This window comes from Ipomoea triloba, chromosome 9 (assembly GCF_003576645.1).
Source record: "Ipomoea triloba cultivar NCNSP0323 chromosome 9, ASM357664v1".
Classification (NCBI taxonomy): Eukaryota; Viridiplantae; Streptophyta; class Magnoliopsida; order Solanales; family Convolvulaceae; genus Ipomoea; species Ipomoea triloba.
Window position 1 is genome coordinate 8354624 of NC_044924.1, and position 15686 is coordinate 8370309.

The 15686-nt window shown below is 33.3% G+C and overlaps 1 protein-coding gene and 1 long non-coding RNA gene across 3 annotated transcripts; one reads left to right on the forward strand and one right to left on the reverse strand.

Moving 5' to 3' along the window:
• The first annotated feature begins 249 nt into the window (after nt 1–249).
• LOC116029246 lies at nt 250–1050 on the forward strand. Its single transcript, XR_004100292.1, has 2 exons — nt 250–550; nt 633–1050. It is a non-coding gene; the product is annotated as an uncharacterized LOC116029246 (long non-coding RNA).
• A 2254-nt stretch (nt 1051–3304) lies between these two features.
• LOC116028463 (G-type lectin S-receptor-like serine/threonine-protein kinase SD3-1) lies at nt 3305–7119 on the reverse strand. 2 transcript variants are annotated; one of them, XM_031270182.1, is made up of 3 exons: nt 6990–7119; nt 6108–6187; nt 3305–5858 (listed from the first exon to the last, which is right to left on the reverse strand). In XM_031270182.1, exon 3 carries the CDS (start codon nt 5830–5832, stop codon nt 3511–3513), a length of 2322 nt encoding a protein of 773 aa, XP_031126042.1. In that variant the 5' UTR covers nt 5833–5858; nt 6108–6187; nt 6990–7119; the 3' UTR covers nt 3305–3510. The 2 variants fall into 2 exon arrangements, with proteins under 2 accessions (XP_031126042.1, XP_031126043.1); XM_031270183.1 differs by lacking the exon at nt 6990–7119 and having other exon boundaries at nt 6108–6263.
• Between the last annotated feature and the right edge of the window lie 8567 nt (nt 7120–15686).

A 15686-nucleotide genomic window follows, 5' to 3' on the forward strand; every position in this document is an offset into this window, starting at 1 on the left:
CATGAGTATTGATGGAGTCGCCACAATATAGACGTACACGTGTTAAATTAGCTTTATCAAGTGAATGGATAGAATTGGTAAGCTAAGGATAATGATAACCCAAAATAGTCTTTATGTCAATTCTTCTTGCTTTGCTACTTTGCTAGCTGTCCCCTTAGTGATCTATACATTTCATTACACCTTTATTTTTTAATGTTGAATTCTGTAGTTTTCACTTACGTACCTAAATTTGTACCGGTGAAAATGAAAGAATTACTCTTAATTAATTAGTGAAAAGGAATAAGTTTTAATTTGGGTAAGATTATCTGTGGAAAGAAATAAAAGGTGAATATATATGTTGCGTTACGTTACAGAGGAAGTTGGAGGAGAAGAGAGCGAAAGCATTAGAAAAGATGCAAAACGACATAGCAAAAGCCCGAAGAAAAGCAGAAGAAAGAAGGGCATCGGCTGAGGCAACGAGGGGAACAAAAGTGGCAAGAGTTCTTGAGATAGCCAACCTCATGAGAGCTGTGGGCAGAGCTCCTGTCAAGCGTTCCTTCTTCTAGGCCGGGTAGCTTCCTTTCTTATTTCTATTTCTATTTCTATTTCTATTAATATATTAATAATAAATAATTAATATGCTATGCATGTAGGGTGACCCTTTTCTCATTTTTACCACTCACTGGGTACCCTATTTTGCCTTAGCTAGCTAGCTTGATGAAAAAGATGAGAATTGAAGAAGATTATTAGGAATATAATGGAGTACGAACGTGCATGAAATGAAAGTGTGTGCAGTGCTAGCTAGCTAGCTAGCTTGTTGATCGATCTGTGAGTGTTGAGTCTTGGTTTGGTTTGGTTTGTACAGATTTTTGGATACCATCCACATGTAATTTCTAAACACTTTGTTTGGTTGGTCCATTATATGACTCATCTCATCATCACCATTATATTCTTTTCGGTTTGAATTGGATGGCATTTTGTATTTTCTGATTTTAGTTATACATTATATTTGTAGGATTATATTGTACTTGGCAACGAACATAGATTTTTATTTTATAATGTCTTTGGAAATTTTGGATGGGAATTTTTTTTTAAAGAACATATTAACAAAAATATATATATATTTACTTATGCATCATGAAGAATGAAAAATAAAAAATAATTAATAAAATAAAACATTGGGAAAAAAAGAAAAGAAATGTGATTGCTAAACTGGCCGGAATTTGGATCAGTGGATCACTTTCACTTTAGGAAAAGGGGGTTTGGGGTGGGGGTGATCGGATCTTCTTTTATATGGTTGTGCTTTTTAGTTGCCTTTTTATCACCATCTATCACTTGCAATTTTAAAAATAAAAAGCTTCAATAGGGACAAACTATGGTTCACAAGGTACTATGTGGACAGTCAACCATAAAAAATATACATTTTTAATATATTAAAAATACATCATTCATGTATCAAATATATATTATACAAAATAATATAATTTCAGTACTTAAATAATGTATTTTTTATGAATAAATGTACGTTTTTAATATATTAAAAGTATATTATTTGTGTATTAAATGTACATTATTTAATATTATGGTCTATACAATAATGATTGTCTATGCGGTATATGAAATTAAATGGTTGGGTTTTGCTTTTTTTTTTTTTTTTTTTTTTTTCGAGAGCACTCTTAAAACTCATATCTGACCCAAAAAAAAATACTTTGAGACAAAAGAGAGCCTGAAATGGTAGAGCCCAATAATTAGCCTGGTCTAACTGCATTCAACCACTATACCATCAACCAATTGTATAAGGTTCATTTTTTAATTTTTTTTATACTACTTTTTTTTTAGTACTACTAACTCTGTTACAATGTAGTATATGTCCATAACTACTTAAAAATTAAATTGTTGGTTTACTAAAAATGAACCTTCATTATATTAAAGATGAACATTTATTAATAGTTCACAGATGAACATTTATTAATAGTTCACATTCCAATATGTACCATGATCCATAGTATAATTTGCCAGCAGCATTAGGGAGATCCCAAGTCTTGAATAGTAGTTATATACTTATATTGTAGACTAAGATCCTGGTCCAAAAATTTTACCTCATTAATTTTTAATTATTATTTATTTACATAAATTTAGTTCATAAAAATCACTACGATAAGTACATAAATTCATTACTGTAAGTACATAAATACACTAATGTTAGTGTAATTTTTATGCACTTATTGTATTATTGTATGTACGTAAGTTATCTGTAAGCTATTCAACCTCAATTCCATAAGAATTTGAATTCAATTATTGTTTAGCTCAAGCATTAACTTGAGTAGTTCAAGTAACAAATCGAACTAAATTTGAGCATCTTAATACACAACTTAGCTCGCAAGCCTAATTGAGCTATAATTAATATAAAATAAAAATATAATATTAAAAAATTAACTTACATTTTATATATTATAAAATAACTATAATTGATATGTAATAGTGAATTCTGTTATGATATTGAATTATAAAATGATTATTATTACAAACTTTTTTGTGTAAAAGAACAAAACAAATAAATTTATTGAACATATTTGAACAGAGTTTGAAAAAAAAAAAACAAAAAAAAAAACACTAGAGCACGATCAAACTTAAAATGAATTCAAATTTTAAGCTTTGACTATTCAGGTTAGACTTAACTCTACTCAGTTACACCTCTAATTAAGATGGTACATATCTTTCAATTATAGGATTCTCCCGGCCAATCTAGATTCTTCTTCCAACACTTATTGCTCCTATTTAGGAGGCTGGAAACCAAGACTTATAACAGCTATTGATAAGACTATAAAATGCATGTAATTAATATAGAGTAGAAACTTCCATATGAACAACTAATAAATTTGTTGACCCACATTAATCTAATCAAGGTTAGGTGAGTATTATGATCATGTCAATACATAATTTAGTTTGACTCATGAAAACATACATCAGAATTTGGTGAGTAGTTACAGCCAATGTCATGACATATATTATTATATGACCAAAAAAAAAATCTTCATCCATGTGTGTGTGTGTGTGTGTGTGTGTGTGTGTGTGTGTGTATATATAGTATTTGCAGGGCTTTCACTGTCTGAAAACCAGATGCAACAACCCAAGTAGCAAGGATCCAATTTTAAGGTTGGACTTTAGAACCTAATGACAGCTAGTGGATAAGGACCACTTTGAACCAACATTATTTACCATTTGACATGGTCAGATATGTTGACAGCCAATTCAACACCCTAGTATTTGCAAACTAGTAGTAAGATGTATACATACATTGTAGCTGTATGCAGATATTAGGTAATACTACTTCATTGTAAATTTGTAATGTAAATGCATCAGGTTTGGAATGTAAGTTAAATTTTGATTAGGGAATCTAACAAAATGGAGTTTCATAAGACAACATTCATAGCCATCCTAATTTCAAGTTAAATGGGTGCCTAGCAGTTAGCAAAACTATACAGAAATTATCCAAGCAGGATGTACGTTTGAACTCAATTTGGGATTATATTACGTGCCTGGAGAAGATGGCGAGGATGATGGTGATGGTGTTGGTGTTGGGCGTTGATTCCGGTGACCAAGAAGAGGCGGTGGAGGATCAACAGCTAGCGTGCCCTCTAAAACCTTCACGATTTCTCCCATTGATGGCCTCATTCGCTCATCAGCCTGCAGGCACCAGAAAGCCAGTCTTAATGCCCGCTCCAGCTCACCTAAATCGATCCCGCCTTCTATTTGTTTATCAGCTATTGTCTCCAGTTCAGCTCCAGCCCATTTTCCGTATGCCCATTCACAAGCATCATTAGCATTTTGGTTCCCGGTTATCAAAACCAACATCATCTTACCAAAATCCCGAACATCTGTCTCTGCTGGACCCTCGTTGTTGGATGATGGCTCGGGTAGAAGTGCCCTCAGCCCAAACTCGCTCACCTTAGCTTCCAAATCGTTATCCAAAACCACATTTTCACATTTCAGATTCCCGTGGTTTATGAACTCTCTACATCCAGCGTGCAAGTAGGCCACAGCCCTTGCTACGCTTAGGCATATATTTATTCTTTTTCTCCATGTCAGTCTCTTGCAAATTTTAGGATCTCCTAAACACTTATCCAGGGAGCCGTTCTTGGCGAATTCATAAACCAAGAACCTATAGTTAGACTCGCAACAGAAAGCTTCGAGTTTCAAAAGATTTTTGTGGTGTATATTTCCTATTCTCAGAACAGCATTTCGGAACTTCCTTTCCTCTATGGAAGTATTGATCAGATCTTTAATTACAACTAACCTGTTACTTGGAAGTACGCCTTTGAACATCTTTGGTCCAATTTGGTTCTTGAAATTTCCCGTCAATTCCTTGATTTGAAGGTAGGATAACATGATACAACCGCTAGCATTAGGCATTAGATTCAAGGAAACGGCTTTCTTCCCAACATATCTTCTACGTCTGTGTATGTAAAGCCCAATCCCCAACTGAATCAAAATAAATGCAAGAACCGATGCCATGGAAACTTCTATAAGACATAGAGTGCAGATTTCTGACGATGAGTCTGCTTTGTTGTCCTCTTCGGTGGGCAAAACAGCAATAGGATTTGAGCAAGTCTTGACAAAAGAGATTGAACTTGACAAAGGGTCTACCCAACCACTGACATACTGGGATTTCTTAATTCGACACTGTGGAACCCCGTCATTTATGAAGGACACAGCATAACAAAGTGAGTCTTTTTCACACAGGCGTTGGCAATGCTTCAAACTTGTTTGTACCACTGTTTCATTTGGAGGGTAGATTCCATATAAGAACATGTGGTCGTGTCTAATCATGGAGATTCCAGATGAACAATTTGGTTGGTATGGAACCAAGCACTCCGAGCTCGAGTCACCTGTGGATGTAAATGGACAATCGCAAGTGTGGGAGCCGGTTGAATTGAAGCGACAAATGCCATGGAGGCCACAAGTTGCAAAGACTTTGCACGGGTTGTCAAAAGCTTGCCAAACTGATTTCCATGACCTCGAATCATTTCTCCACGAGTATAGTCGAAGATTGCCATCAAAACCTAGCTTAAGAAACCGAAATTTTACATATCTATCACTGAAGTCTTCTCCAAATATGGACCAAATAACCTTAGATCTTTGGTCATGACCTTGAAGGATCCCTTCACTGTTAAGTATGGCTTGAACAGCCGGTTGAGAAGGATCTCCCGAAGTCCAGTAAATGACACTGGCGTCCCACCTAAGCTGCAACTGCCCAGAAACATTCATATAAAGAGTGTACCGACTATCATCTGGGCTCCTGCTGGAACCCCGAAGAAATTTGGTAACTGACAAATTCTGGCCAGGGAGAAGTGTGTCAGACGGTGAGTTGAAACTTTGCCAAACAACATCGTTCTTTTGATTTAGCAGTACAAGGTTACCGTCATCACGAAGAACTGCTGATTCAATACCAGCATTGCTAGTATTGCTCGTCCAAGCAATTCCTCCAGTTGCAGAGTTGAACAAAATCAGTGCCCCGTTATGGGTTAGCTCCAAGTATGAATCGCTACCAACTCTACTGTTAGCTCCGGGAATCCAAACAACTGCATCATGTTCATTGTCTGGGAAAAAACTTGAACTGAATCGTATTCCAAAAGTATATTGGCAGGAGTAGTTCAAGAATCGAATTTCAAAATGCCCATTTGGTGAGACCCAATAGCTATTCTCCTGGGAAGAAAGTCTGGAACCCAATGGAATCTGTGAACAGGAGACTGAAGAAAACAAGAACCGGGTAGAGATCCATAACAGCAAAACGGAACTGATTGCAGTTCTCTCGAGTTTAATCATCCTTGCATGGATTTCCAGCTCCAGCATCTAAACATCCTCAAACATCCCCTACCCTGCAGCATTAAAAAGACATTGGATTAACGGGAACATCAAACATGTTAAGCTTTACAATGTCAGTACAAGAAATTAAGACCGTGGCTACTTAAGGGATCAAAAGAGTCATGCAACTCAAAGCAATTCTATAATTCAACTCGTCTATTAATTTCAACATTTTGCAACCACTTTGAACAATAAATTCGGAAGTGAAAACAGAAGAGTAAGAGGATATAAACATGTTTAAGGTAACATTCAAAGACAGGTACCTTAAAGATGCCATTCGAAATGCTAGAGCTGGAAAGAGGAGCTGATTAGGGCCTTGTACAACAAAAGTTCGCCTTTTTGTCTATAAGAAAATCAACATGTGAGAAGTCAAGAACCATGGAATCCATCAAAAATGATTCGATCAAAGACCTTATAACATAAACAATTTCAAAGATGGACCACCACATAACTAACTATAAACACAGCAACTCAAAGAACTTAAAAACAAATATTATTTAGAAAAAAATAAGCAAACTGGTAGGGCATTGAATTGAAATTTTTAGCTGTCATGGGACCCAAGCTAGGTCAATCTGGGGGTAGCATAAGTATATTCAAATATTCAATCACATTTTCACAATGTAGAGACAACACTGACAAAAAGTTTTGGTAGCAACCAAAGTTGAAAGCTTCAAATCATTACCATTAGCATCCAAAGTTGAAAGCTTCACATAACTAAACATTATCAAAATCAAAAGTCAACATGCAACCACCACCCACCCCCTCCCCCCCAACAAAGACATGGCTTCTATGACTTCCTAGTATGAATGCATACACAAACAGAGGAGACATAACCATATGCATTAAGTAAAGAAGTTTCATCCGAATTTTAGATGTTTAATTAAAATGTACTCAAATTTCAGGGCTAAATTCAATGAGACTATAAACAACAAAATCACCTGGCCTAATTTGCAAAAAAAATGCATTCCAGAACAGATCGTAAGGTGGGCAAAAAAAAATTAAGAAAATGAGAACCCAGTATTTAACAAGCAAAAGATGAAACAAATGTAAGGCATTTTATGTAGAAAAAGATTCAAAGAAAGCAAAGGTGCAAGCTTTGAAGGTTTCAGGGTACAGGGTCTCTGAATGACGGAGAAGTAACTCACGGGAAACACAGAAAGATTGATCACATTGGAAGATACGATCCGCCAGTCTTCGCCGGAGACAGAAGCTTCCGGATGGGTACACGGTGAGCTTGAAAGGGTGAAGTGTGAACAGAGACGCAGGCTAGCTTCGCCGCTATTTGGAACGGTATGAATGTAATTATTATATTATCTCTTTATTTTGTCTCCTTATTTTTTGAAATTTTTATATCCGATTGTGGACAGCAGCTCAGACACAGCGACGTGAGTTGTACTTTGACTGTGTTGACCATTGATCTCAGAATGTCCGCATACTATATGGTGTATATGGCCTTATAATTTAAGGAAATCTCTGTTGCACCCCATTTTCAGCTGCACAGCCAAGTTTAAGTTTCAAACTTCAGTGCATATGCTATTTTTACCTCGACATAACAAAGCAGTACAAGAAGATGGTGAAAGCTTGTTTAGACATTTATGTACTATTGATTGATGGTGATGACGATGATTCCTCTTAGATCAAGATTATTGGTATAAGTTTTTTTGAATTTTTTATTGATATATTTAGATTTCCCAACTTAGGACAACCTCAACAATGTAAAAATTTTAATAGTTTTTGACCTTTTTGTAGGACATATAGGAAAGAGTGGGGAGAGAATAGAGAAAAAGAATGGAAAAAAAAATAATAAAATTCTTTTAAAAAATGGCTTATTTACACACCCAGCTTATGCGTGCAGTGCACGTGCATGTTGGGCACGGCAGTTAAACCACACCTACAAGTTGCGCTAGAGCTGTCAAAACGGATCAGCCCGGACCATATGGGCTAACTCGTCACAGTTGGAGAAGAAACGGGCTATGTTTCGAATCTGAGTTGGAATTTTTAGCCTAAGCTAGCTAAGCACGGGCTAAACGGGTCAGCCCGCTTCTTATTAATGTATTAATTAAATATTTTATTTGAACATATTTTAAATTATTTTGTATTATCCAAAACATGAACCTCAAACCTTCTAGTTAAGAATTAGAACCTTTACTAACTAAACATAATAAACTTTTTGAACAAACTTCATGTATGCTTGTATATAATGTGTGTTTAGATAATTAAATTTCAATTTATGTTTGTAATATAATTATAATTTATTTAATTTATATTAAACGCTAATATATATATATATATATATATATATATATATATATATATATGTGTGTGTGTGTGTGTGTCTGTGTGTGCGCGCGCGCGCGTGAGAGAGAGAGATAAATAAATAAATAGTTATACGAAAATTAAAGGTTCACAAAGTGTCATTAGCATAGATGATTTCAATAGTGTTAGGTTAATTAAGGTGTTAGAAGTTCAATTCTTGTATAGTAGTAAACATTAATTTTAAACATCACTTCAAAAATTCAATTACACAATATATATATATATATAAAAATTTGTGGTGGGGTGGACAGTCGGGCCCAAAACGGGTTGTGTTGGAGTTTTTTCAACCTAGCCCGTCTTAAACAGGCTTAACCCGGTGAGTTGGGCCCATATTCCCCTTTAGATTTTTCATGTAAAAATATTGTCTTGTATTTGTCTATCAAATCTGTTCATAGCTACCTTCTCAACTTACTGCAGCACAAAGAGTCAACAGATGTCTTCACTAAGGTTCGAACCCACTCCCTTCCACATAGGTATGTACACCGAGTGCCACTTGACCACAAAGCCTTTGGCTCTTATATTTGTTATTTAAACTTGATTACTTTTTAATTTTTACTTCTTGTGAGTGAAATGATGTACCTAGACCTAGTGATAGTGCTTAACTATATCGTCCCAAATCTAAAAATCAATAATCCATTAATCCCTAATGTCTATTTAGTAACTGGGGAATTATTTACAGAGTAATTATCTACAAAATCGAAAAACTGGAAACTGATTACTTGTTTATTTAATATATTTCTTGTTTTAGAACTTTTTTTTTGGGGGGTTTTATTAAACTTGAGATCCGCAAAGTACCCAGTCCATGAAGAATAAGGGAAACTTTAGTTAGAGAAGCCCAAAACAAGCTAAATATTTAAATTTGGATCCATATATATGGTTTGGGTTGCTCTATTGATAATTGGCACTATAAAACCATCTGGGTAGTTATAGGACCGAACTCTAATAGTGGGTGTATTTGAAAAAGATTGAGAAAGTATAGAATATCTTCTACCCTGTAAAGAAGTAGAAGTGTTTAAAAAAAAAATACAAACACTCACCTATAAGTAAAAAATCATTATAGTCTAACCGCGATAAAAGTTTGCGATTCATTAAAAAAAAAAATTGTTTGTGCAATATATATATATAATTGTATTCCTTAACAAACAACTATTTTATGTTGTTCAGTTATTAATTTATGGTGTGCGTGTTTCAATTTTTCATTCTCCGCTTTCTATTTTCAAATTGAAAAATGTGAAGTAAAAGTTTTTTTTCCCATTTTTTTCTTTAGAAATATAAAAAAAATTTCTCAGTTAATAGTGCACCCAAAATTTTAAAATAAACCATGCTAGAGACTCCTACAATTATCATTAGCTATTAGTCACTTCCTACCATGTCATCTTTTTATTGGATACGCATATTACTTTGCCCATCTTGTGACTCCGAAAGACCACATTGAGATAAACCAGCCTAGGTTTCCCATAATTCATCGATTCAAATTAAAGTCAATAGACAGCTCTTATGATAATTCAAACTTGAAACCAATGGTGAATCCATAAATTTTTCTGAGTAAGAGCAAAGTTAAAACGAATTCAGGGACATATGATATCAACTTTTAAGGACTATCAAGTAAGCTATCTAAACATATAATAACTTCTATATACAAGTCCCCTATTAGATACGCATATTACTTATTAATTCATGTTAAGGTCAATTAATTTACTGATAAATCATGAAAACAAAAAAATAAGGTAACAAGCTAAGTGAAATGAAATGTGGTGTAATAAACGGAAGTTAAAGATAAAGTGGAAGAAAGTCTCTTTAAGAGGGAGTACTAGTTTAGCAAGAATGTCCAAAAGAACAAAGATTGGAAATAAATAAAAGTGGGCACATCATCATCTCCATCGTATCATGCTCACCAGTCATTATCTTGATGAGTAGGAGTAGGTAAACAATATAATGGATTATCAACCCATGCACTTACCACTAATAACTAATTAATTAGCCGCCTAGCTAAACAACCCACACCTTTTACTTTTGGAAATTAGGTAAGAATATGAGATTACTTTTAAATTGAAAATAATTGAATCCGGCATTCTTGAATTATTTACGTAGTAAATTTTACTCTTAAATTGTTATTACGATGCTGCTTTTTATTAAATACTTAACAAAAGTTCTTAAAATGTCATAAATTCTTTTTTATAAAATCTAAAATAAAAGCGATAGACTTGTAATTCCACAGTCTCCACTTCTTATTTTCTCATTTAAAGCAATTTGTAGACATTCGTACAAAGAAGATCCACAAAAATCAAAGGAGAATTTTTCAAGATTAACAATTATTAGGGTTTTTTTTTTATATATATATTTTTGCAAGTCTTCTTCATATATAGAAATATTTATAAACTCCTTCGAAGGAAGGAATAAAAAGTGTGAATTACAAAATTGCAAGTATATCTCTCTTATTTAAGGTTTTATAAAATTTTCATGATATTTTAAAGATTTTGTCAAGTTTTGGGTGGAAAGTACGATCATAGTAATAATTGAAGGGTGAAAATAATAAGTACATGAATAATTCAATAATTGTGTTAGTTATTAAGGTATAATTGTATTGGTAGTTTGGTACTTTCATATGTTGCTTATTTTCCTCAACTAGTACTTAACCCAAACAAGATAGGTTTCAATGCCAAATAGTTTGTTTTGATAAACGATTTGTAAATTTTACCAAATATCTTCTTTATAATAGATTATATAATTGACCTTAGATTAGAGTAACATTCTATTATTTAAACTTTTGTTAAGTACAAAAATTGATGAAGTACAACATACACAAATAAAGATTAATCAGGCAGTACTAGTACTACTTCAAAAAGTGCAAAACTAGCATTATTGGATCACTCAAACCACAATAAATCATTTTATTTTCAAAAATTATTACTCATATATAGATCAGATTTGGTTAAAGTAAGTACTATGATATGTGACCAAATGTGTGTTCCCTTTTCATGTAAAGACGTTTGTGGATGTGGACGTCAAATAAACTTGTGTCCTTTGATTAAAATAAAATAAAATACTATGTTTACTTCATGGCATGTAAATCTCAAGATGGGAATTGATATGAGCTCAAGAAAGGGTCCCTCAACAATTAAGACCCACACATATATACTTTGTAGTACATCGCTGTTTGATACATTCGGTGTGTGTGTGTATATATATATATATATATATATAGTGTCATGATCAGGTGTGGTCGCCCCTTAACATGCGGTCAGTGCGGCCGCACCACTATGTATACAAATATACACCACTCAATGTTAGAAAATACACCACACAAATGTGCATCATCAGGTACGCATCATCAAAAAACACATCACTAGGTATGTAAATATACACTACACAGTGTTAGCAAATGCACCATTAGGGACAAGATAGTTATGGTGCATTATTTTGGGTGTGTGGTGTGTTTTAGGGTGTTTTTGTGTATTTTCATTTTGGTGCGTTTTCTAACATTGAGTGGTGCATTTTCAAACATTGAGCGGTGTGAACCGCACTGACCGCACAGGAAGGCGCGTCCACATTTAAGCTTTAGGTTAACTCACCTTAAATTTCAACACTCACGCACCTTAAGAATACAAATCGCGCACTTTAAGAAGGAAAATCACGCACCTTAAAAAGAAAATTATGCATCTAAAGCCACCGCAAGGAAAACACCCCACCGAACGGGAACTGAATTATATATATATATATAGGACTCGGTTCTCATGAGAGCTATGTTCTAGGTGAAAACATGTGGTCAAATCTGAACCATTAAAAAAATTAATGATTTATAGCTCTGATCACATAACATGGACTTAACTCACTAGTTCAGTAGGCAGTATTTGGATTTCGAGACCAAAGTTTGAAACTCAACCGCGGTAGTGTTGGAATAATGCCCAAAGTGAGCAGATTACGCTTTTCACACCAGAATAATGCACCACATTTAGTGGCACTGTAACACTGAGACACACTTCCCCCCATAAACCCATTGCACACCCTAGAATATAGCAATCCACCAAGGACTCTAGAGCAATGCACAACACCACACCTACAGCGATCCACCAAGGACTCTAGAGTAATGCACAACACCACACCTCACAAACTCATTGCACAACCTAGAATACATCGAATAGTGAAATCACCAGTAGTGAGAAGTGTAACATACCGAAACTCCCTATAACATCTAAGGAAACACCATGCAATGTGTTTTCTGTTTTCTGTTCTCTAATTTTCCAAATTTTCAGAAAATTGGAGCAAATTTGCAGTTAGTAAACGGGCATTAACACTTTGTACTTCAATATGTTGAGAAAGTATGTATGGACACAGTAGTACTAAAAAAAATATATAACTTACTAAGTTTAATCATTCTGAGAATATGATTCATACTAGAAGAGGTTTAATCCTTCTAAAAATATGGTACATACTAGAATAGTCGAAGATTAAATAAGTAATATAGTTTTTAAAAAAAAGTAACATAATGACAAATTAGTACAATCAAATTAAGTCCCCGATTAGCCAATTATAACTTCTAACCAAGATGTTAATTACAATTCAAAAGTCTTGAGGTTAACCATCTTAACCTAAACGCTTGAATCATTTAACTTATCTAGCTTGTAAGTCAGCATAACTCAAATAACTTACAACATAACTTTGTCATTTTAACAATCTATCTTATTCATTTATCAAGGCAATTAAGTTACATAAGTGGATATCTCTTCCACTATAAATAGTTATTATACAATTTTTTTTGTCACTAGATACTTCAAACTAGTCAACCATCCAACCTCCTTCATCTTAGTATATTTTTACATTTAGTTATCTCTCGTGTAATACCCTCAACCCCTAGCCTCTTTCTATTGATATTGTATGGTCACACACAGAATCCTGAGTCCCTGTCAAAATTTAATTTTTTTGTGGTGAAATGAAATGCATGTGAGGAAGATGCTGTGCAGTGGAGGGCTATGAATGGCTCCCCTTTCATGGTACACAAAGGGTGGGGCCCAGTTAATCCTATAATTAATGCACACATGACACCTGTTGCTTCTTCAATCTCTGAGAATTGAGATGAGGCTTTTATATATGTTTGTGTTGTTTGGTATTCATATTTCATATCATATGGCCTTGGCTTCCTGCTGGGGTGAAGACTTGAGGAGGACACATTACACATGACATTAATTGACCATTCTACTAGTTTCTGGTGGATTTTTGGGTCCCACTTTTCTTGATATTTCAGCCTCCAAAATTGTGTAATTTTTTCCTTTTTTTTTTTTGGAAAATAATAGTTGTGGTTCTTAAATTATAGACAAATAATGAAATCAATTCCTCATTTATATGTATCACTATGTTTAGTTCCTAAATTTTCAATGTTATGGCATAATTAATCGTTGAGATTCCAAATTGTTAATTTTGATTGGTAAATGTTTAAAATTCTAACATTTCAAGGTTATTTTATAAATATTGTAACATTTTTCTTTAAATATACACTAGTCTACACTCTCTTAATTGCAAAGTTGATTTTATTAAGGATGCAAACATTTAAATTTACCAAAACTAAAAATAGAAAGTTAAAAGTTTGAGCATTTAATGATCAAAATTAACATTTTCAGTTATATCATGGACTAATCTCACTAGAACACTGACAAATCAAAATTATATGTGGTCACATAGTTTGTATGTCTGTATGGTTGCACACAGTAAATGCTATCACTTTTGAGCATGAGTAAAATAAAGAAAATAAATTGTACTAAACATGCATTAAGGGGCCAATTACTATGTAGAGTGATGACATTTTTGTTGCCATTTTAAATTTGTAGTTATAGGTTTGGATACTACGTTCTAAAGAATTATGAGAGTTTAAAAAAAAAAAAAAAAAAAAAAAAAAAANATTGGAGCAAATTTGCAGTTAGTAAACGGGCATTAACACTTTGTACTTCAATATGTTGAGAAAGTATGTATGGACACAGTAGTACTAAAAAAAATATATAACTTACTAAGTTTAATCATTCTGAGAATATGATTCATACTAGAAGAGGTTTAATCCTTCTAAAAATATGGTACATACTAGAATAGTCGAAGATTAAATAAGTAATATAGTTTTTAAAAAAAAGTAACATAATGACAAATTAGTACAATCAAATTAAGTCCCCGATTAGCCAATTATAACTTCTAACCAAGATGTTAATTACAATTCAAAAGTCTTGAGGTTAACCATCTTAACCTAAACGCTTGAATCATTTAACTTATCTAGCTTGTAAGTCAGCATAACTCAAATAACTTACAACATAACTTTGTCATTTTAACAATCTATCTTATTCATTTATCAAGGCAATTAAGTTACATAAGTGGATATCTCTTCCACTATAAATAGTTATTATACAATTTTTTTTGTCACTAGATACTTCAAACTAGTCAACCATCCAACCTCCTTCATCTTAGTATATTTTTACATTTAGTTATCTCTCGTGTAATACCCTCAACCCCTAGCCTCTTTCTATTGATATTGTATGGTCACACACAGAATCCTGAGTCCCTGTCAAAATTTAATTTTTTTGTGGTGAAATGAAATGCATGTGAGGAAGATGCTGTGCAGTGGAGGGCTATGAATGGCTCCCCTTTCATGGTACACAAAGGGTGGGGCCCAGTTAATCCTATAATTAATGCACACATGACACCTGTTGCTTCTTCAATCTCTGAGAATTGAGATGAGGCTTTTATATATGTTTGTGTTGTTTGGTATTCATATTTCATATCATATGGCCTTGGCTTCCTGCTGGGGTGAAGACTTGAGGAGGACACATTACACATGACATTAATTGACCATTCTACTAGTTTCTGGTGGATTTTTGGGTCCCACTTTTCTTGATATTTCAGCCTCCAAAATTGTGTAATTTTTTCCTTTTTTTTTTTTGGAAAATAATAGTTGTGGTTCTTAAATTATAGACAAATAATGAAATCAATTCCTCATTTATATGTATCACTATGTTTAGTTCCTAAATTTTCAATGTTATGGCATAATTAATCGTTGAGATTCCAAATTGTTAATTTTGATTGGTAAATGTTTAAAATTCTAACATTTCAAGGTTATTTTATAAATATTGTAACATTTTTCTTTAAATATACACTAGTCTACACTCTCTTAATTGCAAAGTTGATTTTATTAAGGATGCAAACATTTAAATTTACCAAAACTAAAAATAGAAAGTTAAAAGTTTGAGCATTTAATGATCAAAATTAACATTTTCAGTTATATCATGGACTAATCTCACTAGAACACTGACAAATCAAAATTATATGTGGTCACATAGTTTGTATGTCTGTATGGTTGCACACAGTAAATGCTATCACTTTTGAGCATGAGTAAAATAAAGAAAATAAATTGTACTAAACATGCATTAAGGGGCCAATTACTATGTAGAGTGATGACATTTTTGTTGCCATTTTAAATTTGTAGTTATAGGTTTGGATACTACGTTCTAAAGAATTATGAGAGTTTAAAAAAAAAAAAAAAAAAAAAAAAA